Raw genomic sequence first — 24,855 nt, 5'->3', positions numbered from 1 at the left:
CAGGAGATAGGCCAGATGCAAATGCAGGGTTAGCTCTCTTGTTCCTGTATACTTCATAATATTTTTCTGAAGTAGCTTATGCATAAGTTGCTGTTGTTCTTGATGAAAATGGTGAAGTTGAACTTTAAAGTTGAGAATTTTCAATTTTATTTCATCAGATTCCTGTTCTTTACAGGGTAATTAATGATATCAAACTCCTTTCATCATAAATTGCTTTTTAATTTTTTTTGCAGGGAAGAGTTTTATTGAGAAATCAAAACCTGAGAAATTGCTACTGATAGTAATTTCTTACTGAATAATAGCGTGTTTAAAGTAATACTATAATAGGATAGTGGAAATGAACCATAGAATCAAAGAGTGGTTTGGATTGGAAAGGACCTTTAAGATCATGTAGGTCCAATGCTGCTGCTATAGGCAGGGATACCTCCCTCTAAACTAGGCTGCTCAGAGCTCCATCCAGCATGGCCTTGAATGCTTTCAGGGAGGGGGCATCCACAACCTCACTGGGCAGCCTGTTCCAGTGTCTCACCACCCTCAAAGTAAAGAATTTTTTCCTGATATCTGGACTAAATCTGCCCTCTTCCAGTTTAAAGCCATTTCTCCTTGTCCTGTTGCTACTCACCCTTATTAAAAAGTCCCTCCCCAGTTTTCCTGTACATCCCCTACAGGTACAGAAAGGCTGCTATCAGGTCTCCTTGGAGCCTTCTCTTCTCCAGGCTGCTCAATATGCTTTGCATACTGATTTTTAACAGGTTTTATGGAATGACTGGATTGAGGTGACTGAGATAAGCAAGACTGGGGAAAAAAAAATGTCTTTTTTCTGGAAAGACTATTTTCTCAAGAGATTTAATAATCAAGTCTTCAACACCAGGCTAGACAAACAAGAGACATTGTTTTATCTCTTGGGTGTGTTAGTCTTTCGGCTGAAGTCTACCTTGATACCAACTGTATCTCATACAGTTACTCTTGTAGCCTCTTGTGCCAGAGCAAAAATCTATACGTCAGATACTTGCCCTGCAAGGTGATGTGGAACCTTGAATCAAGTTTTTCAGATCATTCTCATTAAATGTCTCATAAAGGTGAGCAACAATTCTGACACATCAGTTTTTTATCTGAAAGGTGATATCTTCAAGCCAATAATGGTAGGAGGTAGTGGAATTCCTGTGAGCTCTTGTGTCAGAAACCTAATCCAAGATGCCTGAGGGTGAATACTTCATGGCTGTTTTTTAGTAGGGCTCTCCTTTTCACAGATTGAAGGATAATGTTTTCAAAAGACAGAGCACTGATATATTTTAATTGTTAAAAAGGACTAAAAGGACTCTAGGATTTTTGGTAGAGCTAGAGAGAGAGATTTGTTTGTGTTCTTCTTTCCTTCCCACTTTCCATCCCTCAGAACAGCTTTGCTTCCCTTAAGACTTAATTCAGTGTCACCCGTTCTCAGCACTACTGGCTGGTATTGCTATTGAAAGCACAGTAGGTCCTCATCTTCTGGAGTAGTGCACAGAGACAGAAGTACAGTGTAGCTCTGGCCCTTGGATGCTTTTTTCATGATTTTCTTTCCAACTTGCCAGAGGAAAGAAGAGTTTAAGAAAATGTGCTGCCAACTGTCAAATGGATGGTTTTTACACCACTAAATGTAAAATAAACATTGTGTAAGAGTGAGTGAGGCTGCTAAAGGGTTTGGGGCCTGCTGTGTCGGTGTTGGCAGATGTAAGGGTGGAAGGATGCCAAGCATTCCCTAGAGTGGTTTATCCTAAGTACTGTACCTATGCTCCATCTAGATGGGGGCTAAAGAGTCTAGAAGTGAAGCAATGCCCTAAGTTAACAGTGTTGTATCCCTGTGCCTTTGGTATAAGTCTACCTCTCTGAAATAATCTGGCTGATGTGTTTAGGTCTCCTGATTAAGATAACTGGGATTAGAAGCATGTTGCTTTAGAGTTTGATGGACAAGATGTCTTTGTAGGATCATTTGTGCACACTTCACCTTACCCATTTTCTGCTGTTGCAAAAATCACAGCTGTGAGTGATGCCTTCCTTTAGTTCTTCTCCCCTACCTGTTGCTGCAAGCTTAATTACATGTTTGTAGGGCTTGGTGGCTGGAGAGTTTGGGACAGGAAGGAAAAATACGTGGTGTCTGGTTTTAGCAAGGGATGTTACTTGCTTCTCCTCTTTTACACTTGAAGCTGTTTTGGAAAGAATTTGGTTACCTTAAATTAGTTTCTCTCCAGAAACTTCAGCTCTGCTGCTAAAGTTAACAGGCATATGTGAAGAGCTTGCAGAGCAGCAAGATACCACTGGTCAAAAATGTTCAGAAGACAGCCTGTGTCATCTTTCCCTTCTGTTATGCCTCTTAAGTATGTGGATCCTAAAGTTAAAGCTGAATTTTCAAAACTTCTATGGAAATGTAATGGGACAGATCAATAGAGGCTTTTTTTGCTCTCATTCCAATCTAGATGCCAAGATGTTGGCTGCTTTTTTGTCAGTCAAGCTATCTATATCTCTGTATTTTGTTCCTTTGTGTATTTTTTACCAGCTCTCCACAGACAATGGCTGGTGTTACAACATGTCCTTTCCATTCTTCTTTTCCTCAGTCCCTATCAAGCAGCTGATTTGCTGAAGGACCACATATTTATTTTATGTTTCAGGAATGGAGCATTGCAAAACTCTCTATTGAATATGATTCTGAGCCGTTTGGGAAGGAGAGAGATGCAGCAATTAAGAAGTTGGCTAGTGAAGCTGGAGTGGAGGTCATCGTTCGAATTTCTCACACGTTATATGATCTAGACAAGTAAGTTACTATTACCTCTGGTTTTATAAAAGAAAAAAGTAGGTCTTTACACTGTATCTCTTATATAGCGCGTGCTCATTTCTGCACTGCAGAAAAACTGTAACTTCTGACAACTGGTATTTGTTTTTGTTTGGTTTTAGTTTGTTCTGTCTCAATTTCATTTCTATACAAGTTAGCAAAAGGTCCTCAATTTTTTCCAAAACTGTTTTCTATAAGTTATGTATCCAGTAATACTCTAGGGATTGTTTGATATCCTTGTGTTGTGTTACTTAATGTGTTGTTTGTTATTCCACAGATCTATTTAAATGGATTAGTGTCAGCTCCTTATTATAGAAACATAATCTGCAAACTGTTCAAAAATATGACTTGGCTTCTCTTAACATGAAGTAATTTGTTATGGTAGATGCTGGTTTAGTGTTATAAGCCACATGTATGGGAGATTGCTAGATGCATTGGGGGGTAGGGGGGAGGATGGGAATTTATTACACTGACTTGAAACCAGTAGCTTTTTTTAAATCTTAAATTGAAAATCCACCCCTCTGTCAAAATTCCTTCTCATTTCCCCCTGCCCTTAAGTGAACAGCTGATTCTGTTTACTGCTTTAAGTTATTTCGTGAACTTTTCCTATTTCCAAGTTTGCAGATTTAAGGATGGACAGCACAGAATGTGAAAACTGTGTTTTAACAAGTCATTGCATACAAATGGAAGCCTAACCTTTTCTCAGTATTAAATCAGCTATACCACTGAACTCTGCCAGAGTAGAAAAATGCTATATTTTTATGCAGGTGGATGCATCTTAAATAAGGTCTTGCTAACTCACCTGTGTTGCTGCAGTCTTTTTGCTTTGTTTGTTGCTGCCTTGTTAATCTGTATGTTTTCTTTGCATCAAGATTTTTGTATTCATTACTCATTCTTAAGGAACTTTCCTCAACCCAGAAGTTAAGAATAATTAACTAGGTTTTAAACAGTTAGTTTATGTTTTCCCGGTGAGGAAAAAATGGTGTAAAATAAGGTTCAAACTGTCTGGGTAATGATGCATATCTGTCTTTCTGTATAGTACAATATTTCTTCTGTGTGTCTAGATGTATATATTAAAAAACAAACAAACAAAAAAACAACAAAGAAAAATGTTGTAGTATCCTGTTGTCTAACATACCTTGTTTTTACTCTTTTTTCCTTTTAAAATCAGAATAATAGAATTAAATGGAGGACAGCCGCCTCTTACTTACAAACGATTCCAGACTCTAATTAGTAGAATGGAACCACTGGAGATGCCAGTGGAGACTATAACCCCAGAGGTAATGCAGAAATGTACCACTCCAGTTTCTGATGACCACGATGAGAAGTACGGCGTCCCATCGCTTGAAGAGCTAGGTAAGTTCTTACACTGTTTAGATGTTGTGGAACGAGTAGAGAAGTAGCCTACCACGAAAGTGTAACACTTAAAATAACCACATGAAAGAGGTTCTATTTCTAGTTAATTGTTAGCTGATGGCAATTATGACAAACAAGTAGAACAAAAAAGGATAATGAGCTCTGTGCTTTTTTGGTGTTTGTTTTGGTTAAATGGGAGGTCAGGCAGATGGAACTACACAGAGTACTGTTGAGCTGCTTGAAGTACAGCACAGCCACTTTCTCGAGATACCAAATCATCATCAAGCTGCTGCAGTCTTCATTATTCCTTTGCATTATATGTGTTTGGTGACCTTGTGTTTTGTCATCGACCTATCACTTTACAATCTAATTTAAAACCAAACAAAGCCCAAAAACCTTATCCTGCAATACCATAAAAGATGATAATGAGGCGAATAATTATTTTAGAAGATTCTAAATTCTCTTGTTTGTATAACTTTTAATTTCAGAAATATATACAAACAAATGCAGCGTGACCACCAAATCTCTAAGAAAAGGCTCTGGACAAATTTTGGCTACGCTCTTGCTGCTCTGTCTTTTAAAGCCTTCTTCAGAAAGAAAGTTCTCACTAAACACATTATCTCATGTACTTGGTGAACAGTCCTTAGGGGAGAGGAAGGGAGGGAAAAAAGCTTGCCTCTTTCATCTTCTGCAGTAGAATTACTAATCGTAATTCCAATCTGTTATGTATGTCAGTCAATGAAACATAGGAATGTTAGTTCTGAAGGTAGCATGGATGCCTTTAGTATGATTCAAAAAGCTTTTAGGCATCCTATAAATTAATGAAGCAATTCTTGCTGCTTAGTAGCGAGGTAATAAAAAGTAAAATTGTAGATTAGAGATAAGCAATATATTGCAGAGCTGGAAACTTGAAAATAATTTGGAAAGTGAAAGGGAAGTCACTTTGGGCAAAAACAAAAGTAGTAGAATTGAAGTAAAATCATTCAACATTAAACTTTATAATGGAATGTAAAAACATGCATTCTCCTGCAAGTTGGAGCTGTTGAATGTGGTTTGATAAGACTTGGTTGTGAACTGTTGTAGAACTTGTACTGTGCCACGTGTCCATCTTAAGGCTGTTCTCAGCATATAATCATATGCCATCAAGTATCAATACTCTAGAATGTATTGCCCTTCAGTAGAGGCAAACAAGGACTTTCCTTGTTTTAATTTGCTTTTCAGGTTTTGATACAGATGGTCTGCCTTCTGCAGTATGGCCTGGGGGAGAAACAGAAGCTCTCACACGACTAGAAAGACATCTAGAACGAAAGGTATGTTTCATATTGTTGGGAGCGTGATGTATCTGGAAAATAGAATTGTTCTTAGTAATGAAATGTAAGGAGAATTGAACAAATTGTTTTTTTTTCTTTTTAACTATCAGCCCCCTCCCCACCGAAAAACTCCAAAAAGAACCAAAAAATAACCCTTTATACTTAGGACGTTTATATAATGATGTAAATCAAGTTGCTGTTTCTTAGTTTTAAAAGATGACAGCAAACTGTCACCTACTTGAACTTTGGAGAAAGTCTGTCATGCTACTGTGTGTTCTGAGAAATGGATTTTTTTTTTCTTTGGCGATAACCTTACTTGAAATGCTTCTCACAGCTTTGAAGGGCAGTTCCTCTAAAAGCTAAAGTACTGTTAATTGTCACAGTTTCCTCTACCTTTAAAGAAGGGTAAGTAGTTCTGGAGGACAGTTCACACCTTTTCATTGTGGTGAATTATTTACTAGAGATTCTGCTGATTTGAGGAGAATCCCTTGAACACTTGATCACCTTAGCTCTAAAATGATGTGATCACCTGTTTAGCACGTGGGCTCAGTTACTGATTGTGCATGATTTCTCCCTTTAAGCTTGCTAGCTTTTGTTACCTACTCTGTAGTCTGATGTTAGCGTGTTTGGGGTTTGTTTATTTATTTATTTATTTTAAAGGCTTGGGTAGCAAACTTTGAAAGACCACGAATGAACGCCAATTCCCTTCTGGCAAGTCCTACGGGGCTTAGTCCCTACCTCCGCTTTGGCTGTTTGTCTTGTCGACTCTTTTATTTCAAGTTAACGGACCTGTACAAAAAGGTATGATTCTACATGGTCAGCTATGCGTTCTTAGATGTTGTGATTTTTTTTTTTCCCCTATCTTTTCCTGATAAAATGTTTTCCTTTAATAATCTTCAGGTAAAAAAGAACAGCTCCCCTCCCCTCTCCCTCTATGGCCAGCTGTTATGGCGTGAATTTTTCTACACAGCGGCAACTAACAATCCACGGTTTGATAAAATGGAGGGGAATCCTATCTGTGTTCAAATTCCATGGGATAAGAATCCTGAGGCTTTGGCCAAATGGGCAGAAGGCAGGACAGGTTTTCCTTGGATTGATGCAATTATGACGCAGCTTCGTCAAGAAGGCTGGATTCACCACTTAGCTCGGCATGCTGTGGCATGCTTTTTGACTCGAGGTGACCTGTGGATTAGCTGGGAAGAAGGAATGAAGGTATTCTTTCTCATTCTTGGTTTTGAATTTTGATTTATATTTATACATAAATTTTGTGGTTGATGCCCCATCCCTGGAGACTTTCAAGGTGAGGATAGGTACGACCCTCGGCAACCTGATCTAGCTGCAGTGTCCCTGTTGGTTGCAGGGGAGTTGGACTAGATGGCCCTCAGGGGTCCCTTCCAACTCTAAGGATTCTATGATTTTAAGAAATATAGTTTAACCTTGTAGTTGAAATTTTCTTTACTCACAATGTATGTTAGCTTCCCTGCTACGGAAAAACACAGGAATTTAAGGGAGAAGACTAAGAGCTGAGAGTGTCCTTTTAGCCACTTCTGTCCCTTCACCTTATGTTAGAAGTGTGAGTATGGGCAATGCCATTTACTAGTTTCAGTGCAATTAATTTCTATGCAAATACCCAGGAGATGCTGAAGTTGAAAGTGCATGTCAGTCCTCTGAAGAAAAGAATGTGGTAACTTAATCTTATCATCTTATCATTTCAGTCAGTTCTACATTTTTTTTTTTCTGGAAGGGTCACACTTCTTTTACTTGGATGATGATGATGACAAATAGTTTTTTATTTAAAATTTTTTTTAAATGTACTTGTCCTCTGAATTTTGAGCTTGCATCTTATATATGCATCCAGTCTTATGAAATTTCATCTCACTTAATAGATCAGCTGCAAGTAAACACAATTCATTTAAAAGACAAGTCTTGATTACATAAGGACATAAGCTGTCTTAGGAATTTTCCTTTTACAGTTCATTGAAGTTCATTAAATATGCACAGGTAATTCGGCCAGATGAAAAGGCTGTGTTTCACAGATGAGTGCTACTTACTCTTGAAACAGTGCATGTATACAGACTTGTGCAGTCAAAGGATGTTAAATCAGTACATCCATAGCTAGCAAATGCTAACCTGGCCTTCTGAGGAAATGTGATTCCAAGTCTTATTGTATGGCAGCATCTAGTGGAGCAGTTGAGTGCAAGCATTTCGTGTTCATCTAAAAATCTTGCTATGTTGTTAGGCAATCACTTGAAAAATAGGGTTGTTTTTAATCAACTCTTCCTTAAATATCTCTAACTGCTAGAAAACATTACAGTATACACTGGATGTTACAAAAATAACATGAATACTTCTCTATATAGAGAGAGATCTTGGTTAGTGTTATCTTGTTTTAGAGCCTTAATGTGAAGGAAAATGATGATTCTTTGGAACATTTGGATGCAGTGCAAGTTTGAAAGGGAAATGAGAACTTGGAAAAACAGGCTAAAGAAGTAACTGTTTGGGGAACTATTTTGTACACTCCTTTTGTAGAAATACTCTCAGGTTTTCCTTCAAAGAACAAAGCTGCTTTTTAGCCTGCATTGTTAGATCATGTGATCAGTGAGCAGATAAACCTTTTTAATGCATGATACGCTTGTTTATATTAATTAAAAGCAAACAAATGCTAGCAACTTGAAAGCTTTGGAAGGATTGAATTCCAAATTTAAATCCCTTTCCTCATATATTATTTTTAATACAAATAGTGATGACCACAGAAGATGGTTTTTGTCTCGTTGGTTCATACATCTCTAAGTGTGTGTCCTTGGATCAGTAGATTAACTAGTGGCCTTCAAGAATACAGCTTCTGAGTTACTTTCTTGTATCCTGAAACTCTAGATTTCTACTTGTTGACCTGCTCACCTAGTGAAAGCACAGTCTGAGGTATATAGACTGGCATTCAGAATTGGGAAAGTTCCTTGTGTGTCCTGCTTTGTAGAAATTAGCAAAGCTTACTCAGTTGTAATGTGAAGCAGCAGCTCTTCCAAGAGCAACAAATGCACTTGAAAGCAAGCCATCCTTTGAGGATTCTTTTTTTTTTAAGGTTATATTAGCAAAGATGTATAACTTTCCAGTCTTCCCTTTCTGAGATGTCTCCAAGTTTTGTTTACAGGGTAAAAGTCACAGTGGGCTATCACACTTTTGTTCTTGAGTTTGGCATTTAGGTAAGTATTTGCAACCATGTACTGAGCATTCTGTGAATGTTGTGCCATTGAAGAGCTGGATTGCCTTTGGAATTGAGGACTCCCATTTGAGAAGCAAGTGTTTCAAAATGTGCCATGTTCAGACTAACTTGTTGCCCTAATTTCTTGAGGTCTTTGAAGAGCTCTTACTTGATGCAGATTGGAGTGTGAATGCTGGAAGCTGGATGTGGCTGTCCTGTAGTTCCTTCTTTCAGCAGTTTTTTCACTGCTACTGTCCAGTGGGTTTTGGCAGAAGAACTGACCCAAATGGAGATTACATCAGGTAATTCACAGGACAGAATTGTCATTAAATTCACTGACGTTGTCAAATAGCTCTATATTTAAAATGGATTGCTTTCTTTTTTTCTTTTTTTAAGACGTTATTTGCCTGTACTTAGAGGATTTCCTGCAAAATACATCTATGATCCTTGGAATGCCCCAGAGAGTGTCCAGAAGGCTGCAAAATGTGTTATAGGAGTTAACTATCCCAAACCAATGGTAAACCATGCGGAAGCAAGCCGTCTGAATATTGAGAGGATGAAACAAATTTACCAGCAGCTTTCACGATACAGAGGACTGGGTATGGTTATAGGCTATTGGCTTTATTTATTTGTAGATGTATCTCGCTTTCTAGCAATTAATGATTTCATCCCATAGATAGGTGTAATAGGTGTGAACTCAGTGTTGCAACCACGGTTGTATAGTCAAATAAATGAAAACATTAAATACAACCAAGAACTGTCAAAAGAGCTAGGCTGGACTGTACAAATTTTGTCCAGAAAATTTTCTTTGAATTTATGAAAACTTCTGGTTAATTAAACTGACCAGCACATGCTCTTCTGAACATTTCATTACTCTTGTACAGCTCAGTTTTAATACCAGTGGTTAGAAAATGAATATTTATTCATAACTTCAATCATACCTTCTATTTTCAAGTGCTGTTATTCAGATAGAAACTACTGCAGCCTCTGTTAACATTCTGCCTAGTTAGGAAAGACCTTTGCCTTTCCTCTGAAAAGTAAACCACATGCATTTAGATTGTTCAGGAGGCTGCAATTCAGATAATACTAGATATTGAATCAGGATACGCTGCAGTCCAATGCGATGTAGTGGCACTTGTAACTAATATATACTAGAAAATGTATGCAGAACATTATGTGGAAAATGCCTGCTATGTAACTGAAGTACCTGTGAAGATTTCAGCAGCAGGGGAGAGAGAGATGTTATCCTCTTATAAAGGTGGACTACCTGGGATGAGGATGGAGAATTGCCTGCTATGAGAACAATGGATACTACCTTTAATCTTTTTGTTTATTTCCTGTCTTTATGGCTACATATCTTATTTCGTTGCTTAGGTCTTCTTGCAACAGTGCCTTCTAACCCAAATGGAAATGGAAATGGTGGCCTAATGAGTTTTTCACCAGGAGAAAGCATTTCTGGTTGTAGCAGTGCAGGAGGTCAGTCGCATTGTTTTTAATACGTAGAAATACTGGAACTGAATAGCTGAAATGTCTTTGTGTAAGGCCCTTGGCATTGTGTGTTATAAGAGAGCTGTTTTCACAAGACAGTTTCCAGAGCAACTTAATTGCTTCCAGTTTTATTCAGAGTTGGTAGTATTTGTATAAAGACAATTTTTTAAAAAATCTCAAACAGAAAAACTTAATTCATGGTTTTCTTTCTCTCAAAGTAATTTCTCAACACATATCAAACAGTTGGATTTGCCAAATTGGAATGCTGTTGTTTTGTTTTTTTTCCTGCTTCCCTAGGAACTCAGCTGGGAACTGGTGATGGTCAGGCAGTTGGTGTTCAGCCATGTGCCCTGGGAGACTCTCATTCAGGAGGAAGTGGAGTTCAGCAGCAAGGTACTGTGGGGAGCACCCATCTGTAGAGGATCTGCCAATTTGTGCAACTAGGGAAAAAAAAAAAGGACAAAACATGAAAATAACACGGATAATTTTTTGTGGAAGTTGTTGTCTAAGCTTGAACTGGCCTTGTTTCTGTTCTTGAAACATAAAAATTGTTTCTTAGAGTGAACTTATCTTTATCTCTGAAATAAAAATATTGTTCTGGGTAGGTATGTTTGGAAGTGAAGGGAATCACAAGTGTGACTAAACAAAAATTATTGAAATGTATTCTAGGCTTATTTTAAATGAATGATACTGAAAGACGAGTTTGCTTTGTATATCTGATTGCAAAATTTACATGTTACCTTTTCCCTGATTTCATTAACACTCTTCCATATATAATGAAATTCCACAGGTATTTTTTTTTGTTTGCTGGATATTTTTGTGATGTGTAAGATTTCTGGTTACCCCACAAAAACTTTAAAATGTGGCTTGTAGTGGTCAAAGTTGCAAGCTAACAAAGCACAACTGTCTTCTCAGTGTATGTTTATTCATCATGAAAGGTTGTAATCTTTTTGTTTCAACATGCAGAACATAAGCAGAGTACAACAGAACAAGAAACTGCAGCTGCTCTTGCTAATTTGGCCTGCTTTTTCAAATAGCTTTTATTTGTTGTTAGTTTTTTTTTCTACAGCTTCGTTACGCTAAGGATTTGTTACTATTTCTGTAACCAAGTAGTTTAAAAGGAAGAGGGGAACTCACAATGCCAATGCTAAATATTATAATAGCTTAAAATATTTTACTGTGTCCAAACAGACTACCTTACTCTGTTTGCTACAAATGCAGTGCATGACTGTGTGCACGTAATACGTTCAGGACAGTCTATCTGAGGATTTTTCTTGATGGAGAATAAACTGTGTTTTTTCTTAGTGTTAGTAATGTAACTGTACACGTTCTGAAGTTCAGAACTTTATTTGTCATCTACTGTATCTGAACAGGTTACTGTCAAGCAAGTAGTATCTTACGCTACGCTCATGGAGACAATCAACAATCACACTTAATGCAACCAGGTAATTAAGAGGGAAAAAAAAACAACCCCAAAACCCAAACCAGCCAAACAGAACACCTTTTCCTGAATTTATAAAAGTACAATAGTAGTGTCTTGATTATGAATACTGATTTTTAAATTATCAGGAAGAGCATCTCTTGGTACTGGCATTAGCGCTGGGAAACGCCCAAATCCAGAAGAAGAAACTCAAAGTGTTGGGCCAAAAGTCCAGCGGCAGAGCACAAATTAAACTGGTAAGAAGTGAGAAACCTGACATTTATCCTGATAATGAATAAATTGCTGCACACATTTACCAGATGTTCTGTGCAGCATCTGTGTTGACATCCATATTGCTGCGATGCAAAGGAGCTTCAGTTTTTTCTCTAGCTCTTTCAGTTGCAGGTGCTGTACAAACACAACAAAAAAAGCCTGAAAGGAAATAGTTACAGAAATAACAAAAGGCTATTGGACACGTTCTTTGAGATGTTAAGGAAGATGGTTAAACTGGTTTCAGACACGTTAGCAGAGATGCTTATATGGCTTCAGTTACTTTCTGCTTCTCCTGCATCTCGCCTTAAGTTGTGCCAGCAGCTTCTAACATGAGTCAGAAGAGTAACACAACCTACAAGGCAAATCTCAGAGCCTGGATTTGTCCTAGATGTTCAAATGGACTAAGGAGAGCATATCTTAGACATCACAAAGAGTGTAGAATGCTGTTGTAGTTATTGGATGAAAAGGCCTAGGGATTTGATGTCTCGATTGTGTTCCATTGGTCTGCAACCTGGGCACAATGTTCAGATTGGTAGTTTGTCATTCCTAGATACATATAGACAGATGTGAAAGTGTGTAGAAAGAAGCAATTGAGGAAGAAGTTGGATTTGTGTGCAATCATCAACATAGGGAAGTTAACTGGAATTTGTGTTTTGGGTACAGTTAATGGTATGGAGAAAGGAGAGCATACCAAAGATGTTAAATCCTTTCTCCCAGTGAGTGTGAATTGAAAGGAACAAGGGAAATACTCTGTAAGACATATTAAAGAGCAATTAGAAGAAAAGGCAAAGAATGAAAGGCTATCTGCTGAAAAAGGGGACAAGTTAGATGGTAGGAGAGACTATAGATTAAAGGTGGTTGACATGTCATTGCATCCTTAACTTTCAGAAAAGAGGTTTAAGATTTGGTTGTTACAGTGTTTGAAGAATAAGGAACAAAAAATAAGCATGGTTAGGCTTTGGTGGAATTGGAAGATAGGAGTTCCATGTAGCAAGCATAGAAAATGCAGTCAGCATCTCCAGAGATAAAAAGAGAAATTCAATCTACTTCATTTAGTTTTGACAGGAAGATCTAATTTTGCTTGTTACGTGGTGTCAGCACTTTGACAAAGTCATTGCAGTGCATTATGAACAATTGTATTGCGCTGATTTGATTCAGTGGAGAACACTGCTTTCATGCTGCCTGTCGCTTCTTTCTGGAAGAAGATGAAAACCAGAGTCTGATCAGTCTGATATTTTGGCACGTACCCAAAAGCCTGTAAACTGCACTTCTGTGTTCCCAAACCGTATTTTGGTATTCTGATGGGCCTGAGTGGAATGCAACTCAAGAGTCCATGTTTCAGTAGACATCTAATCGTTAATATGTGCTCATTAATTCAGCATCCATGGTTAGCGTTGCAGCTCACGTCTGTATAGAAATGTCTTTAGAGCAAATGCTTGGTTCCCATCTAAGTTTTTCCATTGAGAGACAGGCTGGAGGATTATTTAGTTTGGCAGAGGAGACTGCTTTTGGTATGGGCATTCAAAACATTCTGGAAAAGAACATCACAGTAAAATGTAAAAATCAGGCAGGAAATTTTGAGAAGCAGTGCTGGTGAAAAGATGTTTACATTCAGAACAGTATTAAAATACAGAGTATGAGATTGTGTTTTTCCTTCCCCTTCTGGTCTCTAAGGAGAAAGAAATGAGGAGTATTTGAGCTACTATGGGGGGACAGAGCTTACTGCACTGAGGAGAGGGGAAGAGTATTGCTTCCTTGAATTATTTCTACTTTCTTCAAAGCCTGTGTGACAAACTGCTTGAGAATGTTTCTTTTTTTTCTTGTAGCATTGTTAGAAGAGGAGATACCACTTAACACCCAGGACAAAGTTTCTGCTACTCCGTATTGAAACTGAAGAGCTGTGGGAGTACTCGTAATAAAATAACATGCTTTTTCATAAATTATTTTCAATTGTTCTCAGTTGTTGTAAAGTCCAATTTTTGGAGCGCATTATTTCTAACTGGCATTTCTATGGTTTTTAACTTTTTAATGACTCTTTCACAGACGACAAATTGAGTTTTGTATATAAAGTATTTGGTGAAGTATTTGCTAACTTAATGTAAATACAAGCATTCATCATTAGCATAGACCCATCGATATATTTTTGATAATCTTTCATGTATATGGTATTAGGAAGAGCTGTAGTGATGTTCTGTAAAATGGATGGACATAGAAAGCTTTGAAGTTTTTAAACATTATTTTTAGATTCCAGAATTTGACTTCTATATGATCAACTTCATATTTTCATAACGTAAGTGATTAGGACTGTGTTTAATCAAATACAGTAGAGTTGTAATCTTTATTAATCGCACCTGTATATAAGTCATATGCCAATTTTTTGTCAGGTTGTAAAATTTTGATGTATATGTCCAGTCCTTGTATTTCTCAGTTGCCTTGTTCAGTAATGACATACATTGTTAATAAAAAAGAAAAACTGTATGTATGGATACAAATGTCCTTGTGTGTGTTGCTGATACAAATTTCCAAACAAAATGGGGAAAAAGGAGTAAAGTCCATTTTTTAGACTTCATCCGGAAGCTGTGAACAATAAATACATTTTATTTCACTCAAGTTTAATGATACTGGAGGAAAACACTATCCAAATAATTTGGGCCTTTGTTGAAATTGTGTATGTATGTGTTCTGAACATCAGATGTTTTTCATCATTAAATTCATTAGGTGTTTCTTCATAATCTAGTTTGGGTTGGTTTTTTTTTTTTGCTATAAATGGAATTGGCTTGGTAGCCTGGCAGTCTTTCCTGCACTGAAGCTAACTTGCTGCTTTTTGAGGATGCTGATTTCTAAAAAAGCAGCAGGTTTATTAGCTACTTAGTGAATACTCTTCATCCATCTAAAATGTTCAAAGAAGTTGGGCCTAAATGTTTTCTTAGGCCATTAAGATCTCCGAAGAAGCAATCTGAGTTACTACAATTTACATGTAAATAAGTTAGCTATCTACTTGAATGGAAGCACAGATTAATTCTCATCTGCAAGGAGTTAATTATCTCCTCTTAATATCACATGATTGACTTGTAGTCATGGGGCACTTTTGTGTGTTGGTGTGGAAATAAAATTCACACTCGACTCATGGGTTGACAACATACTCACTGTATTTGGTGCAGAATAAGTTGCTGTGATGCTGGCTATTCATTGATATTAGATAACTGAATTTTTATTTTATGAAAATTAGACTGACAGCATGAGTTAATATATTTGCATACTGACTGGGATGCAATAACAAAATCAAAATTACTATCAAATAGTGTTTTCTTGAGGCAGAGAAATCTTTTGATCTTCAAAGAAAAATCTTAACACAGAACGGAGAAACATTTGCTAAGTATTTTCTACAGCTGAGTCCAAGTAGAATTGAGAGGTTTCTTAGTAACATTCAGAGCCAGTAAAATAAGCAATTCTTCTGTTTGCTTAGGGTGGAGGGGAAAAAAAAGACTCTGGTAGTCCTAAAGAGAGAATGTTTTAGGAAATGACTTATTCTGTCAAGAGAAGATGTTATTGGGTTTTTCCTGTTGGCTTCTACTAGAAGAAGACCATGCCATTTAGTTGAAATACTTTTCTGAATGTAGGGGTGAAGAAAGTCCTGCAGAGTGACTTAAGGTAAGAAAATTCTTCAATATCACCTTTCCCTCAAACAGTCTGCACATTCTTCATGTAAAAATTTTCTAAGGAGTTAATTTCTATGGTAACTTAAATCTACCCCCTCCTTAATTGCTTGAAAGGGTTCCTCTGGTTGGTGCAGACAAATCTGCAGGTTTGTAAAGGAAAACTTGTGTCGTGTCAGTTGCGTTCTCCCGCTACTACTCCTTTGTGGTTGTTGAGAAAGAGTTACAAGCCCAATAGCGTTAAGGGCCACAATAATAACATTTGTGGGGAATTACAGGTGGGAGGTGGATGGTTGCACTAGGTGATCCTGGAAGTCTTTTCCAACCTTGCTGATTCTATGATTTCTTAGCAGAGTAGGCTGGAAACCAAACCCTGGGACAGAGTCCCATGTGCAGGGATGACTGTAGCTGATGAGTGATGAAAGATGAGTGGCAGTGCGGGTGTCTCAAGGAGCTGAGTGTTTTCTGAGGGCCTCGGTGGGCCTTTTGCTAGTGCTGGTGCCACCTGCAACAGGCCTGCTCTCATTTGAGCTGTGGTGGCCCTACGGGGATAATCTTTAATTCAGAACGAGGAGAAAATGCAAAGGGAGTTCTGTAACCGAGCTTCCCGATGTGAGATGTTTATTATACGTCAGTGACCAGTTTCTGTTGAAGCACTGGCATGAACCATCCCCTAACTTGGAAATCCTCTCCTCCTGGCAGGAGCTCCTAGCAGCGGGCAGACGCACTTGCCATCTCCCTGTTCATCAGAGAAAGGGGTGGTGCGCAGCGAAATCGGGTCTTTTTTCCTCCCACAGTTAAAGATTTCTTGCTGCGTGTGAGATGATAGCACAAACGGTGCCTCGTTAGAGCTGGGAAAGGCCCCGCGGCGCTGGGGGCTCCCCGCAGCCCCTCGCCCTGAGCCGGCGCACCGCAGGCTGCTGTTGCCGCGCCGCTCTGTAGATGGCGCTGTGGGAGCTGGAGCGGCGGGCGGCGGGCTGAGGAAGCGGCCGTTCCCCTTCGCCGGATCCGTTCCGCTGCCTGCTGGGGAAGGCGGGAGGCGTAGAGGCGGCAGAGTTCAATACGGCAACAGCGATGGCCGCGGTTTTTTCCAAAGCGGAAACCGATTTTCTTCTTTTAAAGTTGCTGTTGGGGAAAGTTATCGCGTCGGCTTGGGCTGCGCAAATGCACGAGGGCTGCTCCGAAAGTAATGCCTCCTGTTTCCTTGCGCCAACATAAAAGGCAGACGGTGGTGTGACTGTAGGGATTGAACCTTTCCACCAACACCCCGTTACACGCTGTCGCCGTGTGACAGAGGGCAGCAGAAGGGCGCTCTGCCAGAAGGCTGCCTGACGCAGAGGTGCGTACGAAGCAAAGGTGCATCTCTGAGTTCGTCTCTGTGGAAGAAATGGCACCTACTGACATCCATCTGTGCGTGCTGGATGTTTATGGGGGCCGCTCAGAGGGTGTGAGCACAGCAAGGCGGCGGTGGTGCATTTCAGCAAGTGAAAGACAGGCCACGTTCCACATGGCTCCGGTGGTCTTGGAGCGCGCTCCCCTGCTAGCACCGCCACGTTGTCTTGAGTTGGGTTAGACTGGATTGGAATGGAAGAAGCGGGATGGAAAGAACCAACCTTCTCTTCCTTGTGCAGTTTCCTAATTTCCACAGACAAGCGTTGCTTTGGAAAGAGTTCCTTCCTTACAACACCAAACAGACAAAACACCTCTTATACACTGTCTCACCTTTCAAGTTGATTGTTTACTGCAATTTGTTTCTCAGAAAGTAAAGAAATTCAAACATGGGGAAAAAAAAAAAAAAAAAAAAAACTGGGTTCTACCCAGAGGAAATTTTTAGCAGACATTATTGTAATTATACTCCCATTGCCAGACAGGAGATGATGTTCAAGTGATCTAGGCTCCTGAAGTGCAATTGTGTGTGTTTCAAATGCAAATTGAACTCAATATTAAATTTAAAAATGCAAGTGGAGTTCATTTCAATGATGTTTACAAAACGCAAGGCAGAACAGAGAGGTGGAAGATGCAGAAAAGAAGGAAAAGATATAGGAAAGCAGCGCGTCTCCTCAGGCTGACACTGCTGGGCTTACGACAGATCTTAGTGCAAATGCCATGATTGAGCAGGGTCTGTTAGGATAGGACAAGGGGAAATGGTTTCAAACTAAAAGGGAGGAGATTTGGATTAGATGTAAGGAAAAAGTTTTTTATGGAAAGAAGTAGTTTTTTGTGATAGGGGTAGTGAAGCACTGACATGGGTCATCCAGAGAGGTGGTGGATGCCCCATCCCTGGGTTTACCCAGGGTCAGGCTGGAGGGGCTCTGAGCACCCAAATGGAGCTGTGGGTGTCCCTGTGCATTGCAGGGGAGTTGGATCAAATGACCTTCAAAAGTCCCTTCCAATTGAAACGATTCTGGACTTCAGAATGCTTATAGAAGAGCTGCAAAATGCCTGAGTACAGCCCACGTGCAGGATCACACCCCAGGACCTTCGGTTAGTGGCAGCTCATGCTCCAAATGCAGGTGAGTTATCCTTATTTCCATTTCTCTTATCTCTGCTACTTGCATCTGGCACAGGCAGATAATCCTGTTAACTGTGGTTTTTCTGACTGGGAGTAGCCGGCAAGCAAGTCCATAAATATTTAATAAAAGAGCAATTTACAGACAGCAATTACAGAGAGGGAGGATCTTGAGGTCTGTTTTGCTTTCTAGAGCTCCAGTTCACGTGGTCGTCGCAAGGCCTTTAATTACTTGTCTTATATGTGCTTCTTAAGTGCCTTTTATCCGGTATGAACTAGCATCCCTCGTCTTGACTACCTTGATAACTGTGCCCTTTGTAACGTAGGCCTTTTCTGAGGGGGCGAGAAAGGGGGAAGCAGTGATCCTTTGCAGGTACTTTAGGTACACAGCAGTACAGATTTCTTCTGAAGTACTTCCAGAGAGTGATGCTTTGGCACTTAATGAGGAGAGGACTGCCTTTCTGCCATGCTCTCGGTGCTGGGCTTCTTCCTCAGCATCCAGAACTCAGAAGGGGCTTTTTCTCTGTGCTGTAGAAGTGAGGCTAACTGAGCCATGAGGAGGCTGTGTGGACCCAGGAGTTGGATTCAGTGATCCTCGTGGGTCCCTTCCAACTTGGGATATTCAGCAATTCTATGAGGCTGGGACTATTGGTGCTTACTGTGGTGCTAGGTGCCTGCTGAGAATTTTGGTAAAGCTGGAACATCCAGTTTGGCATGGGATGGCACGTGAAACCCTGTTTTAAGGACTGAAGTCTTGAGCCATGTAGAAAACCACCTAACAACCAGTAAGGGAAAAATTACCTTAGTGCATGTTTGACTGTAGCATCTGAAAAATTTATTGCAGTTTCCTGCTCAATACTATAAAATACTGTGTGAAGTAATGATGTCTGTAGATGGGGGGCGGGGGAAAGATTGGAATGTTATGTTTATGACTAGGCAGCATTTGTACTGCCAGGCATTTTGTCATGTGCTTACAGTCCTAATCAAGTGTGTTCCCGTGGATCCAGATAAAGAATAATGCAATTTTGAAACTGCAGCGATACGGATTGATGAACCTTTATTCAATTTACATTTTACCACCACTGGCAGAAAATTCTGGGTGGATTTTTAGGATGTGTATGCACGTCCCTTTGAGTAAGTGGGCAATTAGAGTGCATCGTAAGAGAAATCACTCTCCTTCTGTCTTCATTAATATTATGTGGAAATTTGTGACAAAAATGAAGCCATGGGAGATGTTTCATGTGCCAAGACTTTCGAATTTGCATACCCAACCTCAGGATCTGAATCCAGTTTTAGATGGTCTCTAAATAATGAATGACAGCAAAATGTAGTCACTCTCAGGTTTAACCAAATTATTTCTCTTCTGAAGCTGCTTGCAATGGGAATTTGCAGATGCATGGTGGAGGAGCTGACTTTGATTAGATTCCTGTGAAAATCAGGCCTTCTTTGTGAATCTAAAGCTTTCTTTCATTGAACCTCATTCTGCTGTCTTTACTCATGTGGAACAACACCTTATTGCTTCATTACTAAGCATTTAGTGTGCCATCCACAAAGGACTTAGGTACACGGGGCAAACACTTGGATGCTTGAGATGCTCAGGAGTGCTTAACTTTGCTTGAGCACATGAAAGGATTTTGGAAGAAAGACAGGTAGCCATACAGGTACCACAGATCTGTGACTTTATGCTCTTGTAGAAACTAGGACTCTCCTTACCTGTGCATCAGCTGTTAGACGTGCTGAGAGCACGTAATCTCCCCAGAATGAGCTAGTAACAAAATACTCAAGTGTGTGGGGCTGTCTGTGTCGGTGGTTACGGAGCTCACCTCCCCACCGTCGGAACAGACTTGGCTCTTATCTCCAGCCTCCCTCCTGGATGTTCCAACTTCAGGCATGCTTCTCCAAATGTGGAGTCAAGCCTCACTTTATAGGCATTTTGCATTGTTTGGTGGGTGCTGTTCTGAGTTAGTGTGATTTATGTCTTACTATCGCTCCTGCGAGAGCTGGCATTGTCGTATGGAGTGCGTTTACAATGGAAAGAGATTCCTGCGGCTCCAGTGAAGTGGTGATGGATTCCATTCCCAGTGTATCTTAGCTATTTTTATCAGATGATCTGTGGAGGGTTTCTGTCTCTGCAGCTATCATGACATGATATGCTTTAACGTGGCAGCAGTTATGAACCCTGAGTTTCTTTCAGCTCTGAGAAGGAAACTGAGATCCCCTCAGCCCAGAGGAGACTTTTTGGTATGCAACAACACTCATTTCCAGAACAGTCTCTTCTCACAAGACAAGTATATATGAATGGGTCCTTTTTTCTCTGACTGTGCAATTGCGGTGTCTCCGCTGGATTCTGAAGGCTGGGCAGGAGTAGGATCTCTTCCCATTGGGATTCCTTCCATGGCATGCACTGTGAAGAGAAAGCTCTGGCAGAATTTCTCTCTGATCATCCTCTTTCATTTCTCTCTGCAGCTCTCATACCCGACTCCACACAGCAGAGAAGACTTTGCTTCTTTCTCTTCTAATTAAGAAGAGAATTTTGAAATATCTGCTGAATTCTTGACCTTCAGAATTCCCTCCGCCAATGTCCCTCTGATCTGAGCTCTCAAGGGCTTCCACTGTTCGTGTGAAAATAGGTAGGGTGTAATTTGCAAATATTTATTAAGCTCTGTTCTGGGTAATTGAAACTGCTGTTAATTGCTCGTGATTTCAATCCAGACAGCTGGTTTGTTTTTCTGCGCCACTCCCACAGGAGAAGCTGCATTACTCAATGCCTCAAACCCCCCAAAGGCTTGCTGCTTTGCATAGCATATTGTCTATCTACCACATTTTCAGTAATACTTGACTGAGTAGCAAAGGCAACTGTGGCTTGTTCCAGGCCAGACAGAGAATAGACAGTATGTAAAGCTTTTGACTTTGGAAATTTGGGAATGATTGCTTAGGGAACTGAGAGAGCACAAACGAGAGGAAGCAGAACTGTCTCTTGGGGCTCTGAGTAACATGGTGGACCTAGCTAGGAGGGCAGACATTGCAAAATCTCTTAAGTGGTAATCTGAGGTTAGTTGGAATTCTGCTTTGAGTCAGATCGACTCCCTGAAGGTCAGAATAAATACACTTTACTTCTGCAGATTGTATTTCATCAGAAAACTATGTATGAGTGGGTAGATCTCATCAGGCAACTAACAAGCAGGAGAAGACATGACACAGAAGCTGGTTAATACTTTTCCTGAGAGAAATGTATTAAAAAACAGAGCTTTAAGAGCAACTGGGAAATTTCAAGCAGCTGCAAAGGGGAGGAGAGATCATTCAGGGCACAATAAATCAATAAGGTAATCAACAGTCATGTAATTGTACTAGTGTTATAAACACTAGTTTTAAACACAGCAAAGAACAAAAAGACAAAAATAAAGGAACCTACAGTGTACGCACATTATGTATATGCGTGTGTGTGTATAGCTCTGTATATAATAAAAGAAAATGGAAGATCAGTATAAGTGCTCTTGAAGGGAGAAGATTGATGAGTTAGATATTGTTGTGGAGCTGAATGTCTCATTAAAGACAGTGAATGAAAAATGGTTTCTGTAAATGGAAGGAACTGAAGTGATATTCAGGCAGCAGGAGATTCAAAGCACTCCCATATGGGTAAAAGCACCACTCTGGTTATATCTACAGGATCATCTCTCATCCCTTACAGACATGTGTGCAGTTGTCTCCAGATTGCAGTGCTGGGCAGTCCTGGCTCCAGGACCGACCTGCAGTGGAAGCCCCATCCATATTGCTGAGGCTCAGCCGTAGGAGGGGGATCAGGATTATACAACTGCAGGCAAACACACACTGTGGCATTTAATAGGAAGGGCCCAGTAACAGTTTCTGGAGTCAGCTGTGCACACCTGGCCTGATTGGGCTATGCAAGTTGGCTTGTGCTTTGGTTTGCAGGTAAGGTTGGCCAGGAGCACCTGTACAGCTACTTTGTGAGCAAATAAATGAGTTCTGCTCCATGCAAAGCCCCCTGAAGCCAGAAGATCCCTGGTGGTTTACGCTCTTGACAGTGCTGTGCAGTCCTCATGGTTGCTCAAACTCAAGGCTTTGGGGCATTTTAAGCACGTACCAGACATGACATATGTGATTTAAGCTTTTTCTTTCATCTGGGAATGTTGGTTTTGAGGCACTTTTAGATGACACTAAGTAGGTTACACTGAGAAAAAAACAGCATAACCAGAGAAGGGGCTATATATAAAGAAAGCTGGAAAAAAATGAAGGAATCAATAGAAATGTTGGTAAGTCTTACTTGTGACACATAGTAAAACAATGAAATGAAAATGCTTTAGAAGGAAAAGGGACTTACTTAGATCATTCCTTTTAATAGCCACCCTGTGTCTGTTTATATTTGAGATAGTACACAGGGTGAAGCTTCTTCATTCCATTCTGCAAAAATGGCTTCATGCACCCTTAAAAAAAAAAAAAGATTTTTGTAGTCGGCAGTTGTATTAATTTGGGAAGGATGGTGGGAGTCAGGAGAAGAGGCAAATGCATACATCTGCTCTGCATGAAAGGTATTATATTGTTCATTCCTCCTTTACTGCCATCTAACACCATCTCTAATGGCAAATGGTAATGACTGCACAGCTACAGAAAATACCTGAGGAAATGGAAACGCACCCACTAAGACCCTCCAGCCAAACTGAGGCTCCTCATAAGATCTCCATTAATTAAAATCTCTACAGATGGGCTCCTAATTGTAGGAAATGGAACACAATACCTGTAATTAACTCTTCACTCCAAGGCCTTTTTTTCCCCAACCTCCAAAGGGAGTGGCCGCCATTGTTTGGTGCCTCCTTGCTGCAGGCCCTGGGGTCCCCCCAGGGTGATGTGAGGCCCCTGGGTGGAAACAGCCCTATCTCATCACTCAGACCCCACCGAAAAGGTGGGTCACACCACACAGCATCCACTAGTAGTGCCCATTGCTCTTTGCTGTGCAGGGAAATGCTGGATCCTCAGTGAGACCTCCTCTGCTGGGCTCTAAGGCGAGCACCTCCACACCGAGCTGGGGAACAGGGCAACGTGAGGGATAAGTGAAGGAAGCTTCCATCCCTCTTGGCATAGCATATGGGCTTTGGGGCAGAGCTTGTCTTACAGTGAGCTTGGAAAGTATCCAGCAGCACATCTGTCTATGGGGAATTCCAGGCAGCGCTGTAGAAATCGTATCCTTTGTCCCTGCAGCTTATTCTCTTCAGCACAGCTCTGAAGTGTTGCCTTTTCTCTCTGCACCTGTAACTGAAGGCCTTGTCCAATACCGCACCACTTTATGTCCTGGATACTTTCCCCTCTTCCATCCCAGTGTTATCTCTCATTATCACTTTCCTTTGCACAGCACTGAATTGTATCTGTTGTCCTGCCTTTTCTTCTTCCTTGCAGAGCATCCCCTCAGTCCTGAGACTGGACCAGAAGAGCTGAAGCTAGCATCTCTGTTCCCTGAGTGTCCTTGTTGAGTAGGTCCATGCTCCTTTCGTTCACCAGCAAGGAGCCACCTGCATCACATTGACCTGCAGGAGTACATCCAGAGGAGTGTCACAGAAGTGATCCAAGCGATGGCACACCTCCCCTTCAAGGACAGGCTGAGAAAGGCAGGGCTGCTCATTCTGGAGAAGGTTCCAGGGAGGCCTGAAAGCAGCCCTAAAGGGGGGCTGTAAGAAAGAAGGGGATAGACTCTTTAGAAGGGTTCCTGTGATAAGACAAGGGAAAATGGTTTCAAACTAAAAGGGGAAAATTGTATATAAGACAGAAGTTTTACGATAAGGGCGGTGAGGCACTGACACGGATTGCCCAGAGAAGTGGTGGATGCCCCTTCTCTGGAGATATCCAGGGTCAGGCTGAAGGAGCTCTGAGCACCCAGATCTAGATATGGGTGTCCCTATTCGTTGCAGTGGAGTTGGCCTTTAAAGGTCTCTTCCAACTGAAATGATTCTATAATCACATGTAGCCCAGCAAAGAGGAGGGTGTTTCCTTCTTGCCCGTTGTCAGAGGATCCTAGCAGGATGGATGTTATGCTGGGCTTGATGGAGACAGAGGTCAATGGACAGAGGGAGGCTAAGAGCTGTGAGTCAAAGCCTTCAAAGCCAAGCTGAAGTTCCCACTTTGGCTGCTGGAGAACAGAGTCTGTAAAACTGCAGGGAGGGCTGCTCTGTGGGGTTGGGGGCAGGCACACTGTCCTCCCCCAACTGCTCACAGTGATCACATTCCTTTCATCTCTGTGACCTGCTTATAAATGCCTTAACAGTGTATTTCCCTTTATCTGAGAAGAGGAAAAGAAAGATGTTATTCTGCTCCTTTCCGTTCTGTCCTTTGCCGTTCACACCTGTCTCGTCTCCTGTTTTTTCCTTCCCTTTTGCTGCAGCATGAGGCTTTGTGGTATGGTGATATGACAGAAAAAATCTTCCTGAGAATGTGAAACAGGGCCACACAAACTGAATATTGTGTTCCAGGCCTAAGACAGAGCAGCTGGGGAAAGGACCGTGCTCCAGGCTGCCCTGCATCCCTGGTTGTCTCGGATGGCTTCGCAGTGTGTTGGATAAGGATGGCCCTGTGTGTGGGTGATCCCTAAAAGTATGCTGACTGCACTGGCTGGATTTAGCACAGAAATCTGAATTGACTTATTTCTGACCACTGCTGACCAACCCAAGGAATTTTGTCACCCTTTGAGGAAGGCTGAGAACATCAGCTGGAGGATAAGCATGTGGTAGAAGAGTTGCAGGGGACCTATGGACCTGAAAGTAAATACGCAGGGTCAGTCCACTTGCTAATATTGGGGTGTACTTCAGAGAATCCACAGCTCTTCATGAACATA

At 40.7% G+C, this 24,855-nt stretch overlaps 1 protein-coding gene across 2 annotated transcripts in view; it reads left to right on the top strand.

The window, feature by feature from the left end:
* The window catches only part of CRY1 (cryptochrome circadian regulator 1), a 34,625-nt gene extending 20,037 nt beyond the window's left edge, over positions 1-14,588 (top strand). The window contains exons 3-14 of one of the 2 annotated variants that reach the window (XM_031600058.2): positions 2,646-2,788; positions 3,978-4,162; positions 5,384-5,472; positions 6,133-6,273; positions 6,373-6,684; positions 8,822-8,973; positions 9,068-9,270; positions 10,046-10,147; positions 10,457-10,552; positions 11,533-11,604; positions 11,729-11,836; positions 13,679-14,588. In XM_031600058.2, coding sequence (XP_031455918.1) covers positions 2,646-2,788; positions 3,978-4,162; positions 5,384-5,472; positions 6,133-6,273; positions 6,373-6,684; positions 8,822-8,973; positions 9,068-9,270; positions 10,046-10,147; positions 10,457-10,552; positions 11,533-11,604; positions 11,729-11,832 — 1,599 coding nt within the window. In that variant the 3' untranslated portion in view covers positions 11,833-11,836; positions 13,679-14,588. The remainder of the gene's footprint in view (positions 1-2,645; positions 2,789-3,977; positions 4,163-5,383; positions 5,473-6,132; positions 6,274-6,372; positions 6,685-8,821; positions 8,974-9,067; positions 9,271-10,045; positions 10,148-10,456; positions 10,553-11,532; positions 11,605-11,728; positions 11,837-13,678) is intronic. The other variant, XM_031600059.2, reaches the window with a different exon arrangement.
* The last annotated feature ends 10,267 nt before the right edge of the window (positions 14,589-24,855 follow it).

The sequence above is a fragment of the Phasianus colchicus genome, chromosome 1 (assembly GCF_987193195.1).
Source record: "Phasianus colchicus chromosome 1, bPhaCol1.hap1.1, whole genome shotgun sequence".
NCBI classification, from domain to species: domain Eukaryota; kingdom Metazoa; phylum Chordata; class Aves; order Galliformes; family Phasianidae; genus Phasianus; species Phasianus colchicus.
The sequence above is the reverse complement of the archived record's forward strand: the minus strand, read 5'-3'. Positions and strand labels throughout refer to the sequence as shown.